At 37.6% G+C, this 21,552-nt stretch overlaps 1 protein-coding gene across 1 annotated transcript in view; it reads left to right on the top strand.

The window, feature by feature from the left end:
• KIF5B (kinesin family member 5B) overlaps positions 1-13,683 on the top strand; it is a 68,906-nt gene extending 55,223 nt beyond the window's left edge. Inside the window, exons 17-26 of the mRNA XM_072651937.1 lie at positions 433-550; positions 1,336-1,397; positions 1,491-1,600; positions 2,228-2,329; positions 3,345-3,405; positions 3,486-3,557; positions 3,670-3,774; positions 4,753-4,969; positions 8,185-8,317; positions 11,109-13,683. Coding sequence (XP_072508038.1) covers positions 433-550; positions 1,336-1,397; positions 1,491-1,600; positions 2,228-2,329; positions 3,345-3,405; positions 3,486-3,557; positions 3,670-3,774; positions 4,753-4,969; positions 8,185-8,317; positions 11,109-11,115 — 987 coding nt within the window. The 3' untranslated portion in view covers positions 11,116-13,683. The remainder of the gene's footprint in view (positions 1-432; positions 551-1,335; positions 1,398-1,490; positions 1,601-2,227; positions 2,330-3,344; positions 3,406-3,485; positions 3,558-3,669; positions 3,775-4,752; positions 4,970-8,184; positions 8,318-11,108) is intronic.
• The last annotated feature ends 7,869 nt before the right edge of the window (positions 13,684-21,552 follow it).

Below are 21,552 nucleotides of genomic sequence, written 5' to 3'. Positions count from 1 at the left end.
CTTCTCAGGAATTAGGCATACAGGAAAATTATATAGGGTGGAAGCATAGAAATATCACCATCATTTGCCCTCCCTTCAAGACTGTTGTTTGCCATCTGACACATTGGTTAAATTCTTTAAGATTTTGAATCTGAACTTTGTAGTTTATCATATGTTTGTTTTCTTTAAAATTTATTTATTTTTAAAACCTTTCATTAAGCAAAAAAGAAAAAAAAGCCCTCAGTAACAAGTACTACTAGCCTAGTAAAACAAATTCCCACATTGGCCATGTCCAGAAATGTATGTCTCATCTTATCATATATTTGAAGACATTAATTGCCTGGACTCCAATTTTTTGAGATTTATTTTATTTATAAGACTCTTTTGCCACCAAAGTGGTTGAGATTTTTTTTCTACTTCAAATCACTCCAAATATATTTTTTCCTTTGAAAGCATGAAGCAAAAATCAAGTCACTGACTGAATACCTGCAGAATGTTGAGCAAAAGAAAAGGCAGTTGGAAGAATCTGTGGACTCCCTTAATGAAGAATTAGTCCAGCTGCGAGCACAAGGTACATTAATTCCTTTTTATCCATTGGATGTGTTTCTTGCATTTTGAATTATACATGTGTATTTGGGGGCTTTTCCTTCATGCTAATAAATTGGAGCCCAGAAATTTCATTTGCTCAGCATCCTTTTCAATCAACTTTGAATTCTGGCTAGCCAATCTTGAACTGCCTCTGTCTTCACTGCCTAAGCAAAGCCAGGTTAGTGATTTTGATTTTTGTACTACCAGCTTTTCAGGAATTCACATGTTAATTCTTCCTTCCAGTCACCTTCTATTTCTGCTAGTAGAAGGTAGTAGAGATGGAGACTTGGTTTTTTGAAATTACATTTTAATAGGTGTAAGACTGATCCGGGAAGCTACTTCATACATAATAATGAAGTCACATTGAAGACCTAGGTCATGAGGAATTGTAAACTGTCCAATTTCCCTGTAGAGTCTTCTTGTCACATCTGCACCAAAGGCCTACTGCTTCATTCTAGGAATAAATAATTCTCAGGCTGTTGGAAGCATCAGCCTAAATAGAGCTGTCACCTCTCAGCCTTCCCAGGAGCAGGAAAGGAACTGTTTGAATTTCGAGGGACTTTGTACGTAAAGTAACAATAAATAAAGGAATTCAGTATATCAACAAAGACTGGTTTTACTACTCATGGTTTTGAGGCAAGATTTGCAGTTTAGGATGCGAATAATTGAAAGGATTTGGGGGTTGACTAAATTATTGTTGCAGAGAAATGGGCCATATTTTCGGTAATTTATATTGGAAACTTTCTATTCTTTTCCTTTCCTGCTCAGAAAAAGTCCATGAAATGGAGAAGGAGCATCTAAATAAGGTCCAGACGGCAAATGAAGTTAAGGTAAGTTCATTTTTATGTTGTAGTCTTAATTTTTTAATACATCAGTGTTCGTTTTTGACCTTTTTTCTTTAAAAAAAAACAAACTTCTTTTAGCAAGCTGTTGAACAGCAGATACAGAGCCACAGAGAAACTCATCAAAAACAAATCAGTAATCTGAGAGACGAAGTCGATGCAAAAGAAAAGCTCATCACTGATCTTCAAGAGTAAGTGTTTGATTTTTTTGTTTTAGTATATTTGCTTATATATTTACAATTTCAGCAAAAGTATATTTGGAGAGATTCATTAGGGAAAAGTAGGATAATCTTTGTATTAATAAACACAGATACATGTGTCTGACTTTCTTGAATTTTAAAGCATTACACAAATGCAGAAATCAAGGATGTTTTTCTGAAAAAGACACATTTGTAATTGAAATATCATAACCTCTGAGTTAAAAATTTTAAAACTTAAGTTATTTTCATTTTAAAATGGAGTGGTAGAATTTCCTCAGTTTTTTTTTAAGTCTTAAGAAGAATCTTATGACAATATAAGTAAAAGAAAATTATTTGAAATTGCAAACAAAACTAAAGTATGTAGGAATTATTGTCCTTACATATTGCCATTTATGCAAGTCAACATATAAAACAGTATTGGGTACGTCAAAAAGATCAGTTTTATGAATGATATTTGGCTTTTTTTAAAAATATGGAGTCACACAGTAAAAGAGAAATCTTAGTTAAGATATTAGAAAAAACATGTGAAAACTGTAAAACTTTGAAGTTTTAACACTTTCCTGAGTCTATTTTAACAATTTTATAAAACTAATGTTACTTATGCCTTTTTTTCAATAGCCAGAATCAGAAAATGATGCTGGAGCAAGAACGCCTGAGAGTTGAACACGAGAAGTTGAAAGCTACAGATCAAGAAAAGAGCAGGAAACTACATGAACTTACGTGAGTGAAAATTTTAGCAGAGCCTAAAATGGGAGACTGTATTGGAGTAATGAGGAGAACCTGGGCCCAGTATCAGACTGCAGGCAAAATGAGGTGCACTGACAGCAGGCCAGTAGAACTTGTCTTTAATACAGTACAACTAATAAGCAGTCTGGACCTGCTCCACCTGCCTGCAGGTGCCATTTGGTTAGCTGACTGCTCCTAGATGTGAAACATTAAGGAGAAGTGTTTTTGTTTACTTATTGCACCATGTAGTGGTTATAGTAAAAGCTTGACTGTTCTTAAGTCAACCAGGTTCCTTTGGAACTAACAGTTTGTGATCTGGAAAGCTCACATAACTAACCCTACGGTTTTCTTCCCTGTTTTATAAGAGAACAGACTAGCTGATATCAGAGATTTATTTTAAAACAGTTTCTAGAGCATATCATAATGACCGACCCAGACCCAGTCATCCACATGTCATGTAACGATGCTACTGTGCAACAATGACTTGTCACAATAAATACCCTAAGGCATCTTAAGATCCTGGCGTGCTTTCTGATTCATCAAAAGAAGCTTCAGTTTATGTTTAGTATAGTTTTAGTGCAAAGTAATATTTATCCTATTCTAATTCTCTGGTAATTTAGTATCTGCCTTACCTCCCAGTTAACCACCTCATTCCACAACCATCATTTTGATTCATGAACACTTAGAAGCAGTACCAGTGGTTGGCTCTTCATGTTCACGAGTTCACACAAATAATTTTACCTCTTTCCCTCACTGAAGCATTGCACTTTTCTTTGGAAATAATGTTCTATATATCGCATAAAGAATCTTGAGCGCCAAGTAGATTATATTGTTAAAATGTAAGATTTTCAACTAAATTTCTTATTCACCCTAACAGTCTAGCTTCTGTGGATGAAAGTTCTTTTTTCCTCTCTCACCCTGTTACATAAAGCCAGGTTTTGTTGAACCAGAAAATGGGTAACACATACATGTGTGTCTATACATATATATTTTGATTCCTTATTTCTAGTGTTATGCAAGATAGGCGAGAACAAGCAAGGCAAGACCTGAAGGGTTTAGAAGAGACGGTGGTAAGAGAATTTAAAACTTTTGATTTAATACTTATTCAAAATATGAAATATTAAGTTGTAAAAATGTTTTTTCATTCAAGGCAAAAGAACTTCAGACTTTACACAACCTTCGGAAGCTCTTTGTTCAAGACCTGGCCACAAGAGTTAAAAAGGTAATTTAACATTATTTAAATTCTTTTAATGGTCACTTAATTTTATTTAGTTTATTTTAGTCTTCTTAAATAATTATATATGTTTAAATATTGAAATGATTTTTGTTTTCAGAGTGCAGAGATTGATTCTGATGATACTGGAGGTAGTGCTGCCCAAAAGCAGAAGATCTCCTTTCTTGAGAATAATCTTGAGCAGCTCACTAAAGTGCACAAACAGGTAATAAAATGGAGATAGAATGACTCGTAGAAATGCCAGTTATTTGGAAGGCTTTTGTAATTTTGTCTGTCATTCAAAGGCCCTGTGATCTAGAATTCCTTGACATCTTTTTAGACCCTTAGTTTTTGTATTAACTGCAGTATATAAACAAACTCCCAAGAACTTAGGAGAATTTGAGGAGGAGAGAGGAGGCTAATGGATATCTTCCTCCCTGAGAGTAAGCTAGTGAAACCATATAATTTTATAGTCTCTGCAGGTTCTTGAAGTTAAGTAAGCACCAGTGGGTCCTCCATTCTCAGTTTCCTTTCCCATGCCCCAACTTCTAGTTCCCTGATCGGTAAAGTGTAGATCTTTACAGTTTTACCAAGATTTGGACAAGATTTAGTTCCTCAGTGAACTGAATGAGATAATGTTAGTTTAATAAAGCAAACATAATTTGTATACCAAAAAGTTGTGTCACTTGAGATGATTGTTAGGCTTTTTTTTCTTTTGAACCTGACCTGTAATTTCATTGGTGTGCAGAATGTCCAGTGAGGAAGCTCTCTCTTCGAGTGCCAAGCTGCAGCTGCTCAGCAGTCCTGTCTGAGAGAGTAGAGTGGCCTTGAGCCCTGGGAGGAGGCATCAGCCGAGGCCAGCTCTCTGTCCACTTGGCCATTCTTCCTCTCTGTTTTCTATTGGGGATAAATGAGTATTTGAGCTCAACTGACTGGGAAAAAGTCACCAGCAAGTGGTAGACCTGGGATTTTGGCTCAGGTCTTCAGAACCCACAGCCAAAGGGCTCTTCCTCCTACACCTGCAGCTCCTTTGGGAGAACGTGTGTCCTCAACTATGCCCATTCCCATTTCCTCTTTCTCTGGAGGAAAAGCAGAAGCAGGTTACCTGTGTTAAAAGCAGAAATGCCAGAAAGTAGATATTTACCTTTTAATTGAATGTGGTAATATTCTAAAGAGTAAATCATTTGCTTTGATTTACCCTCAGTTGGTACGTGATAATGCAGATCTTCGCTGTGAGCTTCCAAAATTGGAAAAACGACTTAGAGCTACAGCTGAGAGAGTTAAAGCTTTGGAGTCTGCTCTGAAAGAAGCCAAAGAAAATGCCTCTCGGGATCGTAAACGGTATCAGCAAGAAGTCGATCGGATTAAGGAAGCCGTTAGGTCAAAGAACATGGCCAGGAGGGGACATTCTGCACAGATTGGTTAGTACAACATGGAAAAGAGGTGGTTGTTTTTTTTTTCCTCTGAAACTATTCTCTTTTTTAAAAAGTTCACAACATTCACTTTTATAAGATTTTGAGTACTGAATTTTTCCTCCTACCTCTCCTACCCCCTCCTCAAAATGGCATGCAATCTGATATAGGCTATACATGTACAATCATATTAAACATTTCCACGTTAGTCATGTTGTGAAAGAAGAATCAGATCAAAAGGGAAAAACACAAGAAAGAAAAAAGATGCTTTGATCTGCATTCAGACTGCAGTAGTTCTTTCTCTGGATGTGGATAGCATTTTCTTCCATCATGCATCTTTTAGAATTGTCTTAGATCATTGCAGAGGAAAAGAGTTTTTAGCTCTCATTTTAGACCAAGTGACCTTCATTTAGACAAGTAATAACTTAATTTATTTCAGATATGCTATGTGTGCTCCAAAACTATGTGAGATATTTTAGGACTTTTACTTAATCTTCAAAATATTAACCAAAAGGTCTTTTCCATTTATAAATATAAGCTGCATCTCTGTGCTTATCAGTTGTGGTCAGAGCGCACTATGTAGCATATAGAAAAACCACAAATCAGAACCAGAAATTCTAGAAGTGTATACAACTTACTTAGAATACTAAATGACAAAAGTGAAGCCAAACGCAAATCATCAAGCTTTGTTTAACAAGATAAGATCATTTAATTCCCATATCTCTATGATCCTCTTACAGAATTAAATGACTTTAGTTGTCAGCGTGAAAAAAAATTTTATAAATTGGTTAAATCAGCATTTTGTTCATGTTGCCAAATGGTTAGTTCTTGAATCCATAATTCTCTAAAAGCAATTTAAATGAAATGAAGTCAAAATATATTTTTTGATAGTTACTTTAGTTTGTGAATTTTGTAATGCTTTCCACTAACAAATTTTATACATCAGTGGACTGGATCCTTAATTTCATCAGTTTAGAAATTCCCCTCAGAGTAGCATGATTGAAACCTACCCCTACTTTTTCCTATGTGATTTTTGTCTAGGTCCTCACATACTCCATAGGGAATTGATCTAGCTTGGTGAACGTCTTTTCTTTAGCTCTTATAATATGGGAGGGTGCTACTTTCAAGCTGTAATTCTATTTTTTATTCATCACCCTTTTAATGATGTCCCGCTTTTTCTTTAAAAAAAAATTGTTTTCAGTTAGCAAACATTGATTTTATTTTCTCCCTCAATTGAAAGGAAAAAAATAAAGACAGTCTAACAAATAAGTATCAACAGTCAAAACAAATTCCCATATTGGCCATGTCCATAAATGTGTGTTTTAGTCTACATTTAGCCTATCACCTCTTAAAGCCTCTTTTATGCCAAAAGTTCTTAAGTCTTTTTTTTCACAACTATCAATAAATGAGCTTTAAGCTAAATCATAACGTAAATAAATCTGCTATTCAGAAGCAATGTATTTGGAAAGTATGTGCCAACAAAACACAGGCTTCCATGAGTTAAAGGTGAGTATTAAAAGTAAAAACCTTTTGAGGCCCTTCTAAATAACCTGGAGAGATAGACACGGAAGCTAATTACTCTTCTGCTCCCCATCCTCTCATAAATACATTTATGTACCTGTGACATACAAGGTACTTTGCTACGTACTGGAGATAACAAGACAATTCCTGTGTCCAGTTCAGAGCTCCAAAACATACCCAAGTTTCAAGTGCAGGAAAGGGAGAGTACCTAGCAGAGAAAAAATGAAATAGGAAGAAAACCAGTGCTGGGCACTATCCAGCAAAGCTGGGAGAGCTGAGCATCTCACAGAGGAGGCTTCCAGGGCAGAGAGAACAGGCCTGAAAAACAGGGACATTTGACTTGACAGTCAAAGGGGGACATTTTTGAAAGAATCATGGGGGGGAGGGGGAGCGGAGAAGAAGAGCCATGTTACCAGGGGCTAAAAACTGAGTAGACAAGAAGTGCGGGAGGGTAAAAGTGCCTTACCTTCAGCACAGTTTATTTGCAGATGTAAGAGAAAGTGATCAGGATTTTTTTCTTTCTATTTAATGTCTCCTAAAGAGTTCTAGTATGTTATCCATCCTATGACTTGGGTGAACTATTGTAAGTAGAGGAATGGAATCGATCCCAAAAAGAAATGTAGCCAGTAAACCATACATAAGGATTCCTGTGGGCTGCACATTGACTTATAAAACCACATAATCTATATTCTGTTTAATTTTTATTTTTTTAAGTATTTCCCACAATTATGTTTTAATGTAGTTCATGCAGCATGCTAGAGTGTTACTTTTGCAGTAGAACATTTTAGATTGTGTTTATTTATGTTCCAGTCTCTAAAGAAGATTAGTTGCTTTTTTGTTATTAAAAGTCTGTATCAATTAATAGCCATTAATAGGAAAAAGATCTAAATTTTATATATTCCTCCTCTCAAATAAGCTCATCATTTAGTAAATAGAACAGCATTAAGTACCTACTATGTGCTAGGTAGGCACTGGAAATACAGAAAAAATAAATGTTCCCACCCCTCAAGAAGGACCCCCCAACAAGATGTGCAGACCTGTGTAGGTGTGTACACATGCATATGTGTATATACATGCAAACACACATAAATGTGGAGGAGAGCACAAGCAGTTTAAGGAGTGGGGTAGGACTAGAAAAGTCCTCATCACCTAGCTCCAAAAGCTTACATAGATCTGCACATTCATTGGAGCAAAAGCCAAAGAAACTTTGAATGCATGCCCAGGAATGTTCCTGCCCTTGTGTGCAGAGGCCTTAGCAGGCTGTTCAAAAGAACCTCCCAGAGAAGCTGTGGCATACTTTGCTGACAGGAGTGTGTCTCTGTCTGCTTGATACAAAGACAGACAGAGGGGGAGAAGCGGGCTGATGTTCCTTCAGTATTTTAAGGTGCTATGGTTTCATCTGTGTAGGCTCACATACTGAAGTTGATGCTGTAGATTTTGAGGTAGTGTTAATCTATTTTTAGAATCTAAAATAGTGTGTAGGTAGATGTGGAGAACTTATCTGATTCTTGTTTTAATTTGCAGCTTTTTTTTTTGACATAGTAGAACTTTTTTTTTCAGTCTAAACTCATAAAGGCACAAAGATCACCTAAGGAAAAGGAGATATTGTAAGATGTACTGGTGGAGGAAGAAATCATACTAATTTAATTGCTTGAAAAATTGTGATAAATGATGTTCCAAAAGCATTCTTTACTTTTATTTAGCTAAGCCCATCCGTCCTGGACAACATCCAGCTGCTTCTCCAACTCATCCAAGTGCAATTCGTGGGGGAGGCGCATTTACTCAGAACAGCCAGCCTGTCGCAGTTCGTGGGGGTGGAGGCAGACAAGACAAAGTGTAAGTATTTGTACTTGCAAATTTCTGATTTTTTTTTTTTATACTATGCCCATTGGTGATCAAAGAAGAATAGAAAAACTTGATTGAGATGCTTTATTTTCATATGTTTTAAATAGCTTTTTGGAGCTTTATTAAAATCAAGATTCCTAAATGAATGCTAATTTTTATTATTAGTGAGGCATATATGTGCTAGAGAAATTATTTTTAAAAAACATTTTTAATGTAATAGCTATTATTTTGACTTAGACTTTGTATACTGGCCAGTAATCAGTAATTAGATGTTAATTTAATAATTGTCTGAAATAATGCAGAGATCAAAAGGCAGCAGAAAGCTTTTCATGATGATCAGTTACTTATGCTATAAAAATACAGTCTCTTATTGAAGGCCCCAGATGTTCCCCTCCTGGACCCAGCTAGAAGTGATCTCTGTTTCCTCCAGTTACTTACAGAACTCTGCCTGAAGACTTACTTTAGACAGCTACCATCATCTGACTTTTCTTATAGTTGTTTGTCTACAATTCTAGACTCCTTTACTGTATGAAATAGTCCTTGAGGGGAAGTCTGTCTCCTCTAATCTTTTCTCCAGAACTCACTCCCCATTTTGACTTTTCATCAGGTTGTGTCAGTTCCACCTCCATTATCTCTCCCATGGTCCTGTTTATTCCCACTGTCTCTAACTTGGCACAAGCTGTTATTATCACATCTGAATATTTGTAGTAATCTCTTCTGTTCCTCTTTCCTTCATACCATCCTTCATGCTGCTGAGAGAGCTGATCTGTATATGGGGACAATTAGCCAACTCTCATCTTTTCAAAACCCACTCCTGGTTTCCGATTGCCTGCCCAATCAAGTTCAGACTCCTTAGACTGGCCTTTAAAACTTTTTCCATTATGGGAAATTCCCTTCCTTTCCAGCCTCATCTTAGACTATTTTATTCTAGGTGTGTTCCATTTCCCCCAAACTGAACTGCTTACCCTCTCCCATATACATCTTGTACTGTCCTATATGCAGGCCTTTGTTCATAAATCACACCCCTTCCTCTGTAGCTCTTCTTCTTGGACCTTACCTAGGATACAATTTGATGTTTTCACGCTTGTGCATCATTTTGCATTATAATACGTGCATTTCTTGTAGCCCATTGTTAGGTTGTGATGTCCACGGGGGCAGCAAATACATTTTGTTTTAGCTACCCCTAGAACCTGATGCTGTGCTGTGTGCATAGTAATCACTTAATAATTGATTTATATCAGGAAATGAAACAAAATTATATGGAGGTTCAACTGTATAAAAAAATTAAAAGAATTTTGAGCTGAACAGAATCTTTGCAATCATTTGATCTCTTTTACAAATGAGGAAGCTGAGGCCCAGAGATGTTAGTTAACTTTTCCAGAGTTATACAGTTTTTTGGCAGAGCCAGCATCAGTACTTGTCTCCTGACTTCCCATCCAGTATTTTCTGCTCTGTAATACCTTTATAATCTTTTTTTAAAAATATGTCATCAGCTGTGTCATGAATGCCTCAGAGATGTATGATTTCACTTTGATAAGTTCCATCATTACCAGTCATAATCCCTCCAGTAAGCGAATAGTTTTCTGAGTTTACTTTGGTCAAAAAAGTTCAGCGAACATCTGGTAGCCAGCCTTCTCTGGACAAACTCTGCGTTCTGTCCATGCGCCTCACAGAGATCTCAAGGGAAGAGCCATCTCAGGAGGCATTGCTTGGGGAGAAGTAAGAATTAGAAGAATTCAAATTTTAAATAGTTCTGATGTTTGTTTGCTTTTACTTATTGGTCCCAATTATGTGCAGTTTGGATGAACTGCATGTTAATTTAAATTGTGTCTGCTTCCCTTTGGGGGTTGAACTTCAGTAAGCCTTGGAGGTATTCGCACTAAAAGCAGCCAGTTAGTTTTTGATGCTGGACTTTCCAGTGGCTCTCAGGTGTAAACTGAACCACTTCTCCAGAACGTGGAAGAGGAACAACACTGTGCTTGCATTAGCTTGAATTCTGCACTTCAGTGCAGTGTAGCTGCGGTCCTGCCACACGAGGGAGATAAACCCTCTCTGTACTTTAGCTGTGTTGGCAACGCTTGAAACTATTGAAAGTACTGGGTTGATTCTGTTGTTTTTCTGTATTGTGGAGATACATACCCACCCCACCCCATCCCCTCCTTCCTAAAGAATGGCTGGAAAGAAATAGTGTAACCTGAGACCATCTTATCTTAAAGATGCTGGTGTGACTGGAGCAGTTCAGACTCATTCCTTCTACTAGAAAAACAATTCAAAATCCCATCATTATTATTGATTCTCTTATTGCTAAGCTATCTGTGGGCCAATTGGGTAAGGAGTCCTACAACACCTGATAGAATGTTGGATAACATTTTCCCTCTTTCTACTTTTTGACAGTCTCTTTCCTTCATCTTTCCTCCCTCTTTTTTTCCTTGTCGTTTCTCTACCTTTTCATTTCCTCTCTGCTATGCTTGCCAGCACACTCAAAACCATTGCTTATTCTTTCCAGTGAGTGGTTCTAAAGACTAAAAAGTTTGTTAGCTTTTATTAGTTTATTTGTTTCCCTTTCCATGATGATCAGATGGTGGTAAATAAAAGAAGTCTTTTTTGAAAGTTTGGGAAGGTGATTATTATTATTATAGCTTTGAAAAGTATTAGATTAGTGATCAGTTTTACATTAGCTCTTTCAAAATTGTATCGCCCCCATTTCATAGTTACATCAGAAAATCAAGAATTATTTGTAACTTGAAATACTAAGTTTCCTTTGCTTTTTTTTCTCTTTCAGCTGTTGAAGATGATGTGTTATCAAGCAGAGAGAGCCTCATTCCATTACTATAATCTCTCCCCTCCGGGGATTATAGGATTATAACTTTTTTAAATGTATAAATTATACCTGGCCTGTACAGCTATTTCCCACTCAACTCATCTTGCAAATTCTGCTGATTCTCAACACAGCTAGAGTGCAATTTTGGCGTCTTGGAAAATTGACGTGTAATTTCAGAGTGTAGCCCTGTTCATGACACGGTTTGTCTTTCATGTCTTAAATTTAGTCTGCACTGTGCCAAGTTGAATGTACTCTACAGGTTTAAAACAGATTTTAGTTTGTTATCTTCCTTTTGTGTGTGTTTTCTTGTTTTAGGGAACATGGAACAAGGTTGGACTTTTAGATTTGATATCGTTTTACCACTTATAACACTATGTGTCCCACTGTGTGTATCAGGGCAGCACTTGAAGACTCCTGGAACCATCAGGGCTAAAATTTATTTGTATGGTTTCTGAAGTGTGCTTCTGAAAATCATTTGGGCACTGAAATCTTGAAACTGTATAACTAGACATTTCAGTTTCAACCAGGCTGCTTAACGGTTAATCTGATGAAATGCCTGTTGCCAGGTTATTTTTAGTTAAATACTATATATTAACAAGTAAACCTAAGTTTACACAGGAGAGTTGGTTTGGCAAAGGAACATTTTTATGTGTCGTTCCTGATTCTATATACAGTATAGTTTGATGGGGTGAAAATAACCTGCTTCATTCCGGTTAGCCTACTAGCTAGCACAAAAATCTGACAATTAATCTATCATCTCTAACATAGCAAAAGGAACTAGAAGGGTCTAGAACTAAATTTAATTTCTTATTCTCATATTATCAGTACTATATCAATGACCTAAATTTAGACCTTGGAAATTGATAAAATGTGAAGTAGCTTAAACAGCTAGATAATTAAGTAAAACGCACTGATGCACATAAATTAGGAATTAGTTCATTTTTGGTCACCCATCCCTGAGGTGTGTTTGAAGACTGTTCTACACTGAGATGTACACTGTAATTTATTTCTGGTTTAGTCTAGAAATATTGGGATGTTTACTCCAAACCTTTTCTATTAAATGAGTCTTTTCTTTTTGGCCTTGTTTGCAAGAGTCACTAGTATATTCATGAAATAAAAGGATTTCTTTTGTTGGCTTTAGTCCAGGATTTTGTAATTAGATCTTGACTTTTTACCTGTTACTCCCAGTTCTTCCTCAGAGGATTGAAATGAATCAGCAATTTCATTTAGAAAATATTATCAGTGAAATGGAAAAGAGATCTCAAATCTTTGCTTCTTCTAGGGCTTTTAGCAGTATTTAGGGAAAAGTTGGGGTTTGGGAGCTATTCATCAGATAGTGTGGGAACTCTGAAGTTCTTTATTAAGATATTGGTGGCAAAATAACTTTTTAGCGAAGTTTTATATGCAAATATTTGTATTATGAGATTTGGAGCCATTGTCAGAAGTTTCAGACCCTAATTGGCTTATTTTTCTATTTCCTTAACTACTGTAATTTCCACTTTTTGTAATAATTTTGATTTAAAGGGTGAATTTATTTATTTATTTTTTTATTAGCAGCCAGAAATCCTTGCTGTTGCAGTCTATAAAGCCCTTGTGTTGCTTTTAGGACTGATCAAAAAAGAAGCACTCCAAAACTCAAGAGGAAATCTTTGTGTGCAGCAAGATAGGTGATTTTACTAAGAAAGAAAATCCTGCAACGTTTATGATGAAGACAAGAGTTTTCTAAATGAAAACACCTTTGTCATTGCCTGCCGAATGGGTGCATATGTTTAGACATTTGTATTTCACTTCTGACTGAAAACTGGTTTCCTTGAAAATATACATTAAATGAAGCAGATTTTTTTTCTCTTTTGTCTGTCTATGGTAGTTTCATTCCTGTAAGTAAAGTATCACGGGTATCGGTGCTGAGCATTGCTGTGTAACAGTGCAGTTGTAACTAGCATGTAGCTCACAATATACATTATCTTTTTATATCTTAATAATTTTTTAATTTCTAATTTTAAACCTTTTGCAAAGTTTACCAAGAATTACATCTAAAATTTTTAAAAGGATCTGCTCTTTGGTTCTGCTACGATAGGTCAGTGGAACAGAACATTTACTCTTTGTAAATGAACATTTTCAGTCTCTAATAGAACCCTGATGCAGTGCTATTTCAATTTGCAGAATCCCTTTTTTGGAGTGGATTTTATTTTTATGTTCCTCTGAATCGTCTTGTTAAATGGTTTAGAAGAAAAACTCAGTGAAATAAAGGAATAATATTTATTCATGGTGATCAATTAAATTATTTGCATAATTTAAGGTTACTGACTCACTACTGTGTGTAACTCTAAATTTGACATGAGATGACATGAGTAAATCTACCTGTGGAATACGTTGGCTTAATTTCAGTGCGTGAAGAAGATACATTCAAAGATAATTGGTTTGGGGAAGACGCCATAGTTTTAATTTAACCTGCATGCTGTAAATGTATTTGTGTTTAAATAAAGAGAGAAAAAAACACTGAAATTTAGTGACTTTATTAAAACTTTGAAATCAAGTGTTCTTGTTCTGTTTTGAGTAAGACCAAATTACTTTTCTTTTGGCATGATAGCAGTTGTATACAGATTACTTGTTAATATCTTTATTTTCATTTTCTAAAATTTTATTGTAGCCTTTATGGGTAGCAGATGTTAAATATCTCTCGTCTCAGGAATCATAAACTAGAAATGGATTATGCCATCAATTTTTCCTGTTTCACTTCAATACACTTTCCATTATAAAGTTTCATTTGGACTTAACAACTGACTTTATTGAGTTTCAAGTTTGAGTGTGACCTGAAATTTTATTTTTGAGATTATTAGTGGACATATAAATCCAACAGGAAAACCAAATTTTAAACGAGAAACTTCATTTCTTCCTCTCAATTATTTTGTCTTTACCTAGAGAAATGGGTAGTGACGAGAAGAATAAATGCTTTCTATACATTATAGGTACTCAGGGTCAAAAACCGTATGGAGTGTAAGTTATGGCTGTTCTAAATCAGTTATCAAAAGCATCTTGCAGTGCTGCCCATTTCAAAGCACATTATAAAGATAAGTGCATGCATTTAGGGAAATGTTGAATAAAAAGAGTTCAGAATTTTGTAAATTGGCATATTGAGAAGTAGAATTGGGAGATGGTGACAGGATTTCTAAGTGAATGGCTCGTAGAGTAATAAAGTGTCCCAAGCTTTTGTGGGAAAAGTAATCTAAATAGCTTGCTTATCAAAGCATTGAGTAAACTATAAAATGCTTTATAAATGTGAGTTGTTATTATAACACCCTTTAATTGTAGCCCAAGCTGACAACTAATTCAGACATTAAATGGAGGACAGGGAAAGAAAGTGTAGGGAGAAAAAGCACTCCAGCAAAAATTTACTAAACTGCTGTCAAATAAGAATAGAAGGATGAGGAAATTAACAGACTTATTGGTACAAACTCCCCAGAACTCCAGCTCCCTAGTAATAATGGGCAGTTGGGGACCAGTTCATTGTGGCCACTGACCAGGACAGCAGGAAGCACAAGCGGCAGGAAGGCTTAACCTTCTTTATTCATGGACCTGTTTTTGGAATGTTTTTAAATGTGTGAAGCAGGATTACAAAAGAAACCAATTTGCTGAAATAGAGTCACTGAAATACTTTAAACAAGAGCGTAGACCAGAGGGTAAGAACCTGTTTTAGAGAATCTTCCATGAGCCATGGAAAATGAATGGTAACCCAAAAAGTATCCCTTTCGAGCTCCTACTTTCTAATTCCAAGATTGACTCTTTGAAGCAGCTAAGTAGCAAAACAAGTAGAACCAAAGACCTGGAGGCAGGAAGTGTTTGAGTTCAAATCCTGCCTAAGGCACCTATTAGGTATGGGACCCTGGGCAAATCTCAACAACAATGTCTGTGCCTCAGTTTCCTCATCTGTAAAATGAAGATAGCACCTTCCTCACGTGATTGTCCTGAGGATCAAGTGAGATAACATTTGTTAAGTGCTTAGCATAATGCTTGGCATATGGAAAGTGCTATGTCAATGTTAGCTGCTATTATAGAAAATTCCATACATAATCCCTGGGAACAAACTCACCTAAACTCCCACCCTCCCTCCACAGCCCAACTAAAATTGGTTGAAAAACAGGTAGTCATGAAAGCATATAATTCTAGGTTATTTTTAAGTGTTTTGAGTGTTTTTACGTTTTATCATCCTTTTTATCGAGTGTATGATATGACTTGACCTAGAGTGCTTGGAGAAGGAAGAATTAAGAGTTATGAAATGATAACATGGTAAGGGTCAACGAGTCTGTCTTCCACCGGTCATCTGTTAGACCTTACAATACTAAAACACACCTTTAGGTAAGATTCTTTTATGAATTTCTGTGCTTGTATCTAGAGTGATGCGGTAAGCTTTCAGGTTTTGAGTTTCAATAGAACAGTTAGCTGGTCCCTTTTGCGCATTGTGTTGCAACCAAATTGCCTTACTGCTTCTAATTTTATCTTACCATCTCTCACCTTGCACTCCTGCTTTTGTCTCTCATGCCAAAAATACATTACTTGTTCATCTTTGCTTAATTAGAGAAGTCTTCTTTTTATTCCAGGCTTTGCTTGGTTACCTTCTCCTCTCAGACTTTCCCAGGTTTCTCCCACTAATAAGTGTCATATCCCTCAAATTTTCCTAGAATATTTTCAACCTCCCTGTACTCTATCACACCTTACTTTGCACTTATACTTATTTCTATAAGTTTCATGCAGAGACTTAGTGCTTTTCGCCATTGTATCCCCCAGCACTTAACACAGTACCTCACACGTAGTGGGATTTAATAAATATTTGAATGGAATTGCCCCAGCATTCTAAGAGTTCATTACATAGAGGAGGAACATGTTCAGAAATTAATGTTGCCAAAAACGAAAGGTATTGATATTTTTTAAAGAATTTGCCCCATTTCAAGTTAGTTTATATAGCTGTTCGTCCCCTTGGTTTTAAGTAAAAAATCTTCCTAGATTAAATAATAAAATCGATCCATGATCTCATCAATATTTAAACCCCCTTCAGGGATGCAGATCACAGACCATTTACATGTTATACCATTTTAATTTTTGTCAGTGTTCTCTCATAAGTTGCCCTTAAAGGATCCATCCAACCCACTACAAGGACATCTTTGAGTATTTGGTAGGTACTTGGTGGCCCTCATTTGACCTTTTTTTCCTAGCTCTCATTATGTGAGGACCTTCTGGCATGTAATCACTGTCAGTATCATGCCCTGGCCCATCTTCAGCCAACGCTCTTCTTCCTATTGCTTTTTAAATCATTCATAGTGTCAGTTCTTAGGAGGTTGTGGTCACACATTGTCAGGTGTTGGATGGACTGGATAGATGAGTACTAGGAAACCGAAAGCATGAAAGACCCTCTTTTTTTAAGCCATTGCTTCAGTATTGCCATACAATGTAAAGGGTACTAGGCTAGAGAAGAGAAAGACTGTCTACCTCTGGGCAGGTCATTCAGCCCTGTTAAGTGGGCTTAGGTTATCTAATCTCTGCTTTCATTCACAGCCATATAGCTTCACCAGAATGTTTGTCATTCCCAAATGCTGAATTTTTGTTAAGTCTTTTAATACTTGGGGGAAGAGCCAAGATGATGGAGTAGAAAGATACACATATGCTAGCTCCAAACCCACAGCCCATAAATTACCTGTAAAGAAGAACTCCCAACAAATTCTGGAGCAGCAGAAGCCACAGAACAACGGAGTGGAGGAGATTTCTGTTCCAGAGAGCTCTGAAAAACTGACCCAAAGGGTCCATTGCGCACCGGACCTGGAGCCGAGCCCAGACCTGCCTTGGCCACGCGGCACCCAGATGAGCAGATCCAAACAGGCTTCAGGGACAGAATCTCCAGCAGCCTCGCAGGTCCCTCCACCCACAGGTGACGAGGGTCGGTGAGAGAGTCTTTTTGGGTGGCTGAGAAGGGAGTGGGGTGTCCCTGTGGCTCAGGCCCCCTCGGGAGGCAGCAGCGGAGGCAGCAGCGGACAGGGGCTCCCGAAGCAGGCAGGAGCTCAGATCCATTGTTGAAGGTCTCCTCATAAACCCCATGAGGGAACTGAGTCCTGTGTGGCGGGCCCTGCCCCCACCTGAGCACCTGAACTTAATCTCACACTGAATAGCAGCCCTGCCCCCCCCCCCCCCCCCCCCCCCCCCCCCCCCCGCCCAAAGCCCTGAGGCTGGGAAACAGCATTTGAATCTCAGACCCCAAGCGCTGGCTAGGGGGTCTGGAGGCAAGGTGGGGGTGGAGAGGACACTCAGAAGTCAAGTCACTGGCTGGGAAAGTGCCCAGAAAAGGGGGAAAAAAAGACCATAGAAGGTTACTTTGTTGGTGAACAGATATCTCCTCCCTTGCTTTCTGATGAGGAAGAACAATACTTACCATCAGGCTTCTGTATCCCAAACATCCAAAAGAAGTATTCCATGGGTTCAGGCCATGGAAGAGCTCAAAAAGGATTTTGAAAATCAAGTTAGAGAGGTGGAGGAAAAACTGGGAAGAGAAATGAGAGAGATGCAAGAAAAGCATGAAAAGCAGTTCAACAGCTTGCTAAAGGAGACCCCAAAAAATGCTGAAGAATATAACACCTTGAAAAATAGGCTAACTCAATTGGCAAAAGAGGTTCAAAAAGCCAATGAGGAAAAGAATGCTTTAAAAAGCAGAATTAGTCAAATGGAAAAGGAGGTTCAAAAGCTCACTGAAGAAAATAGTTCTTTCAAAATTAGAATGGAACAGATGGAGGCTAATGACTTTATGAGAAACCAAGAAATCACAAAACAAAACCAAAAGAATGAAAAGTGTGAAAAAATGTGAAATGTGGAAATAATGTGAAATATCTCATTGGAGAAACAACTGACCTGGAAAACAGATCCAGGAGAGACAATTTAAAAATTATGGGACTGACAAAGCCATGATCACAAAAAGAGCCTAGACATCATCTTTCATGAAATTATCAAGGAAAACTGCCCTGACATTCTAGAACCAGAGGGCAAAATAAGTATTCAAGGAATCCACCAATCACCTCTTGAAAGAGATCCAAAAAGAGAAACTCCTAGGAACATTGTGGCCAAATTCCAGAGTTCCCTGGTCAAGGAGAAAATATTGCAAGCAGCTAGAAAGTCTTTAATACTTAAAAATGTTAAGGTCTTGGTCAAGACCTATGTATTCATTCATATAGAGAACTCTGGTTCTCTATTCCCTCAACTAATTCAAGTTTAAGTCTTAGAGAAATACCTGGCACACTGAGAAGTTAAAATGACTTACTTAGGATCACACAACCAATCGTGTCAGAGTCGGGGCTTCCTGGCTCCACAGCTATCTTTCCATTTACTATGCTGCTTCCAAAAATTCTAAGTATTCATACCTAATAATGAGGATTTTTTGAGTCTCAGTAGAAATAGTACTGAAATGACAGAACTGGAAAGGACCTAAGACAATATAAAATAACCCCTTTCCCCCCATTTTACAAATCAGAAAACTGAGGCCCACCTAGAGAGGTTGAGTGACTTGTCTAAAGTCACTTTTCTCATTAGTGGCAGTCAGGTTCCCCATCTAGCCCAGTGCTTTTTTCAGTCCATAGTAGCATCGAAACATTGCCTTAAAGGGCATTTCATCCTTTTAGTTTCAGGATAATTCAGAATAATAGCAACTCAAAAGCCATCCAGGCCAACCCATACTTGACCAAGAATCTTCTCAATAGAATTCCTAGCAAGTATTAGTCCAAGCAGCATTTGCTCATAGTCTTGACTCCTGGGTATCAGCAAATAATTCTGTTTCTATTTTCTGCACCATACCTTTTCACATACTTGAAAACAGCTCCCACAGGGCATTGTTTCTCAAGGCCTTTCAACATCCTTATTTTCCTCTGGACTCTTTCTAACTTATCACTATACTTCCTAAATAGAAAATACTCTAAATGAGAGCCAACCAGAGGAAAATAGAAGACAAATATCACCTCCCATATTCTAATCATTATGCCTCTCTTAATAGAACCTAGGATCACTTAAGCTCTCTTGCTGGCACAATTGATTTGCTGTTCACTAAAACCCCCACATTTCAGGAAAAACTGCAATCAAACCTACCCTGGGCTATACTTACGAACTTGTTTTAAAAAAATCCAAGTGTAGAATTTGACCTTTCATTGTAACCGGTTGGTATTTTTTGGATCAGAATTATGTCATCCAACAGGTTAGCTCTCTCAGATGTTTGTCATCTACAGGTTTGGTAGTCATTCCATCTATGATGTGATTTGAATTGTTCATTTTTTGAAAAAGGAACATAGGGCCAATGGCAAATCCCTGGGGACATTCAACTTGAGACTTTCCTCCAAACCGGTAATTAAGGATTACTCTTTGAGTCTGGCCATTCAACCTGGAAGAATTCCTTATTTAACAAGTCTGAGAGGAGGCCATTTAGGTTCACAAAAGTTATGGAGTGAAATCCTTGCCAGGAGGGAGGAGGGGATTTTTCTCCCTTTTCCACCATAGGATCTAGCAGCTGATTTGCTCACCTAGGACATTGCCCATCCAAAATCAAGTCATTTGAGAGGGTTTCAGGCCCAGTTAGGCTAGCAGAGAGACACTCCAAACCGACGTGACTACAGAGAGATGAAGAAGGAAGCAATTTCAAGGAATGTGACCCATGGCAGCAAAGACTATGACCAGTTGAGCTGCAAAGAGTCCTCATGAAGTAGAGGACTACCCTGCCCTACAGTAGTACCACATTCAGGGTATGACTTGGCATACACATTCCCCACGGACTCACCTCACTATAGTAGTACATTGTATTTATTCCCACTCATCTCACTGGTGCTGTGTTTGTTAGAATGTATATCAGGTTTCTAGGCGAAGTAATATTTTGTAGTCTGCTCTACTCAGGCTATTATCTCTACCTCCTCCCCACTTTCCCTTCAATAAACTGGACTCCCTCTCTGGGACCCTCAGTCTGATACATGACCTTTTGACTCATCATGCCCAGGCTTAACCCTTCATGCCATTTCCATGACCACCCTACACCATGCCACTGTGCATTTCCTGCCTACAACTCCAATATACAAACATACTTTCCGACACCCTTTATGTGTTACCTTCCTCTAATAGAATATAAATTTGATGAGAGTAGGGATAGTTTTGCTTTCTTATATTTGCATCTCCAGTAGTTAATACAGTCCCTGATATATTGTGAATGTTTAATAAATACTTTATCCACTGTTCTTTCTATACCATCTTTGTAAGCATCTGTATTTAGAGCTAATTGTGCCTAATGGCTAATTGTTAATAGGAAATACACTGGTGAGGGCGCATGAGCACTAGTATTTGAGTGTAGGTCTCCAGGGTTATTCAAAGAACCCAAGGATAGCTGCCCCATCTGCACAAGCCTACAAGTTCAAATGTAACACCTGCAGCACTGTGGAGGCTCATCTATGGATACTAGAAAAATCAGCATTGTTTTTCCTTTTCTTTCAAACTGAAATTGTGCCATCTGTTTTTTGATGTGTTTCCTTGCAGGTCAGAGCCATTTCTTGTCAATATTTGCTTGGTTGAATGATTAAGTACTAATGTCTGCTGTATTGTAGTACCTGTTGTGGTTGTATCCCCAAAATATTGAAGCCTAGGAGTTCACGTCGTGGATTCTAGGGGTAACTATGATTGCCAACTCGGAATTTTTGTGCTTCTGTGATACGGGAGAAGTCAGCACCACCTCTCTTTGACCTTAACTGGATCCCCCCTTGCCAGTATCTGTGGATCTGCTTTATCTTCCAGCTCCTTGCTCTTTGGGGAAAGCCTCAAAAGTGTCCCTGTGACATTCTTCTGCCCTCCAACTGCTTACAGGTCAGGATTCCCTCCTGCCTCCCCAGAACGCTTTTCATCTTAGTTCTCACTATCAATGAGTCAATCAGTACAGTTCTATAAGAATGCAAACAACCATCCCTGGCCAAAGATGATAGCTTCCGGTTCCAAAGGGAGTTAGTTATGTTTAATGATATTTGGTCACTTTATCCTCATTTAACTTGATGTTGAGATGCTAACATGACAAACACGAAAGGTTTAGTTTCCTCTGCATGTGTGCTTAGAAACCATAGCAACCATTTTAAAATGATTTAAGCAATTCATTTTACGCCTACTTAGAGTTATGAGCTATTTAAAAAGGCTATAAAAGGAGTGTAACACACAGCAGGGCAATACCAAATAAATGGCCATTGTCCCTTGGGAGATAGGGAAGATACTATCAGAATGAACTGCAGAAAACGCCCACATTGACCACTGGGGTACATTATCTTCCTGTTAAATGGTGAATTATGCATACTGCTTTTTTCTTGAAATAACTGGAATTTTTCATTCTCCCACACACACACACACATGTTGCTTCAAA

The sequence above is a fragment of the Notamacropus eugenii genome, chromosome 3 (genome assembly GCF_028372415.1).
Source record: "Notamacropus eugenii isolate mMacEug1 chromosome 3, mMacEug1.pri_v2, whole genome shotgun sequence".
Classification (NCBI taxonomy): domain Eukaryota; kingdom Metazoa; phylum Chordata; class Mammalia; order Diprotodontia; family Macropodidae; genus Notamacropus; species Notamacropus eugenii.
This window is presented reverse-complemented; position numbering and strand designations above follow the sequence as displayed.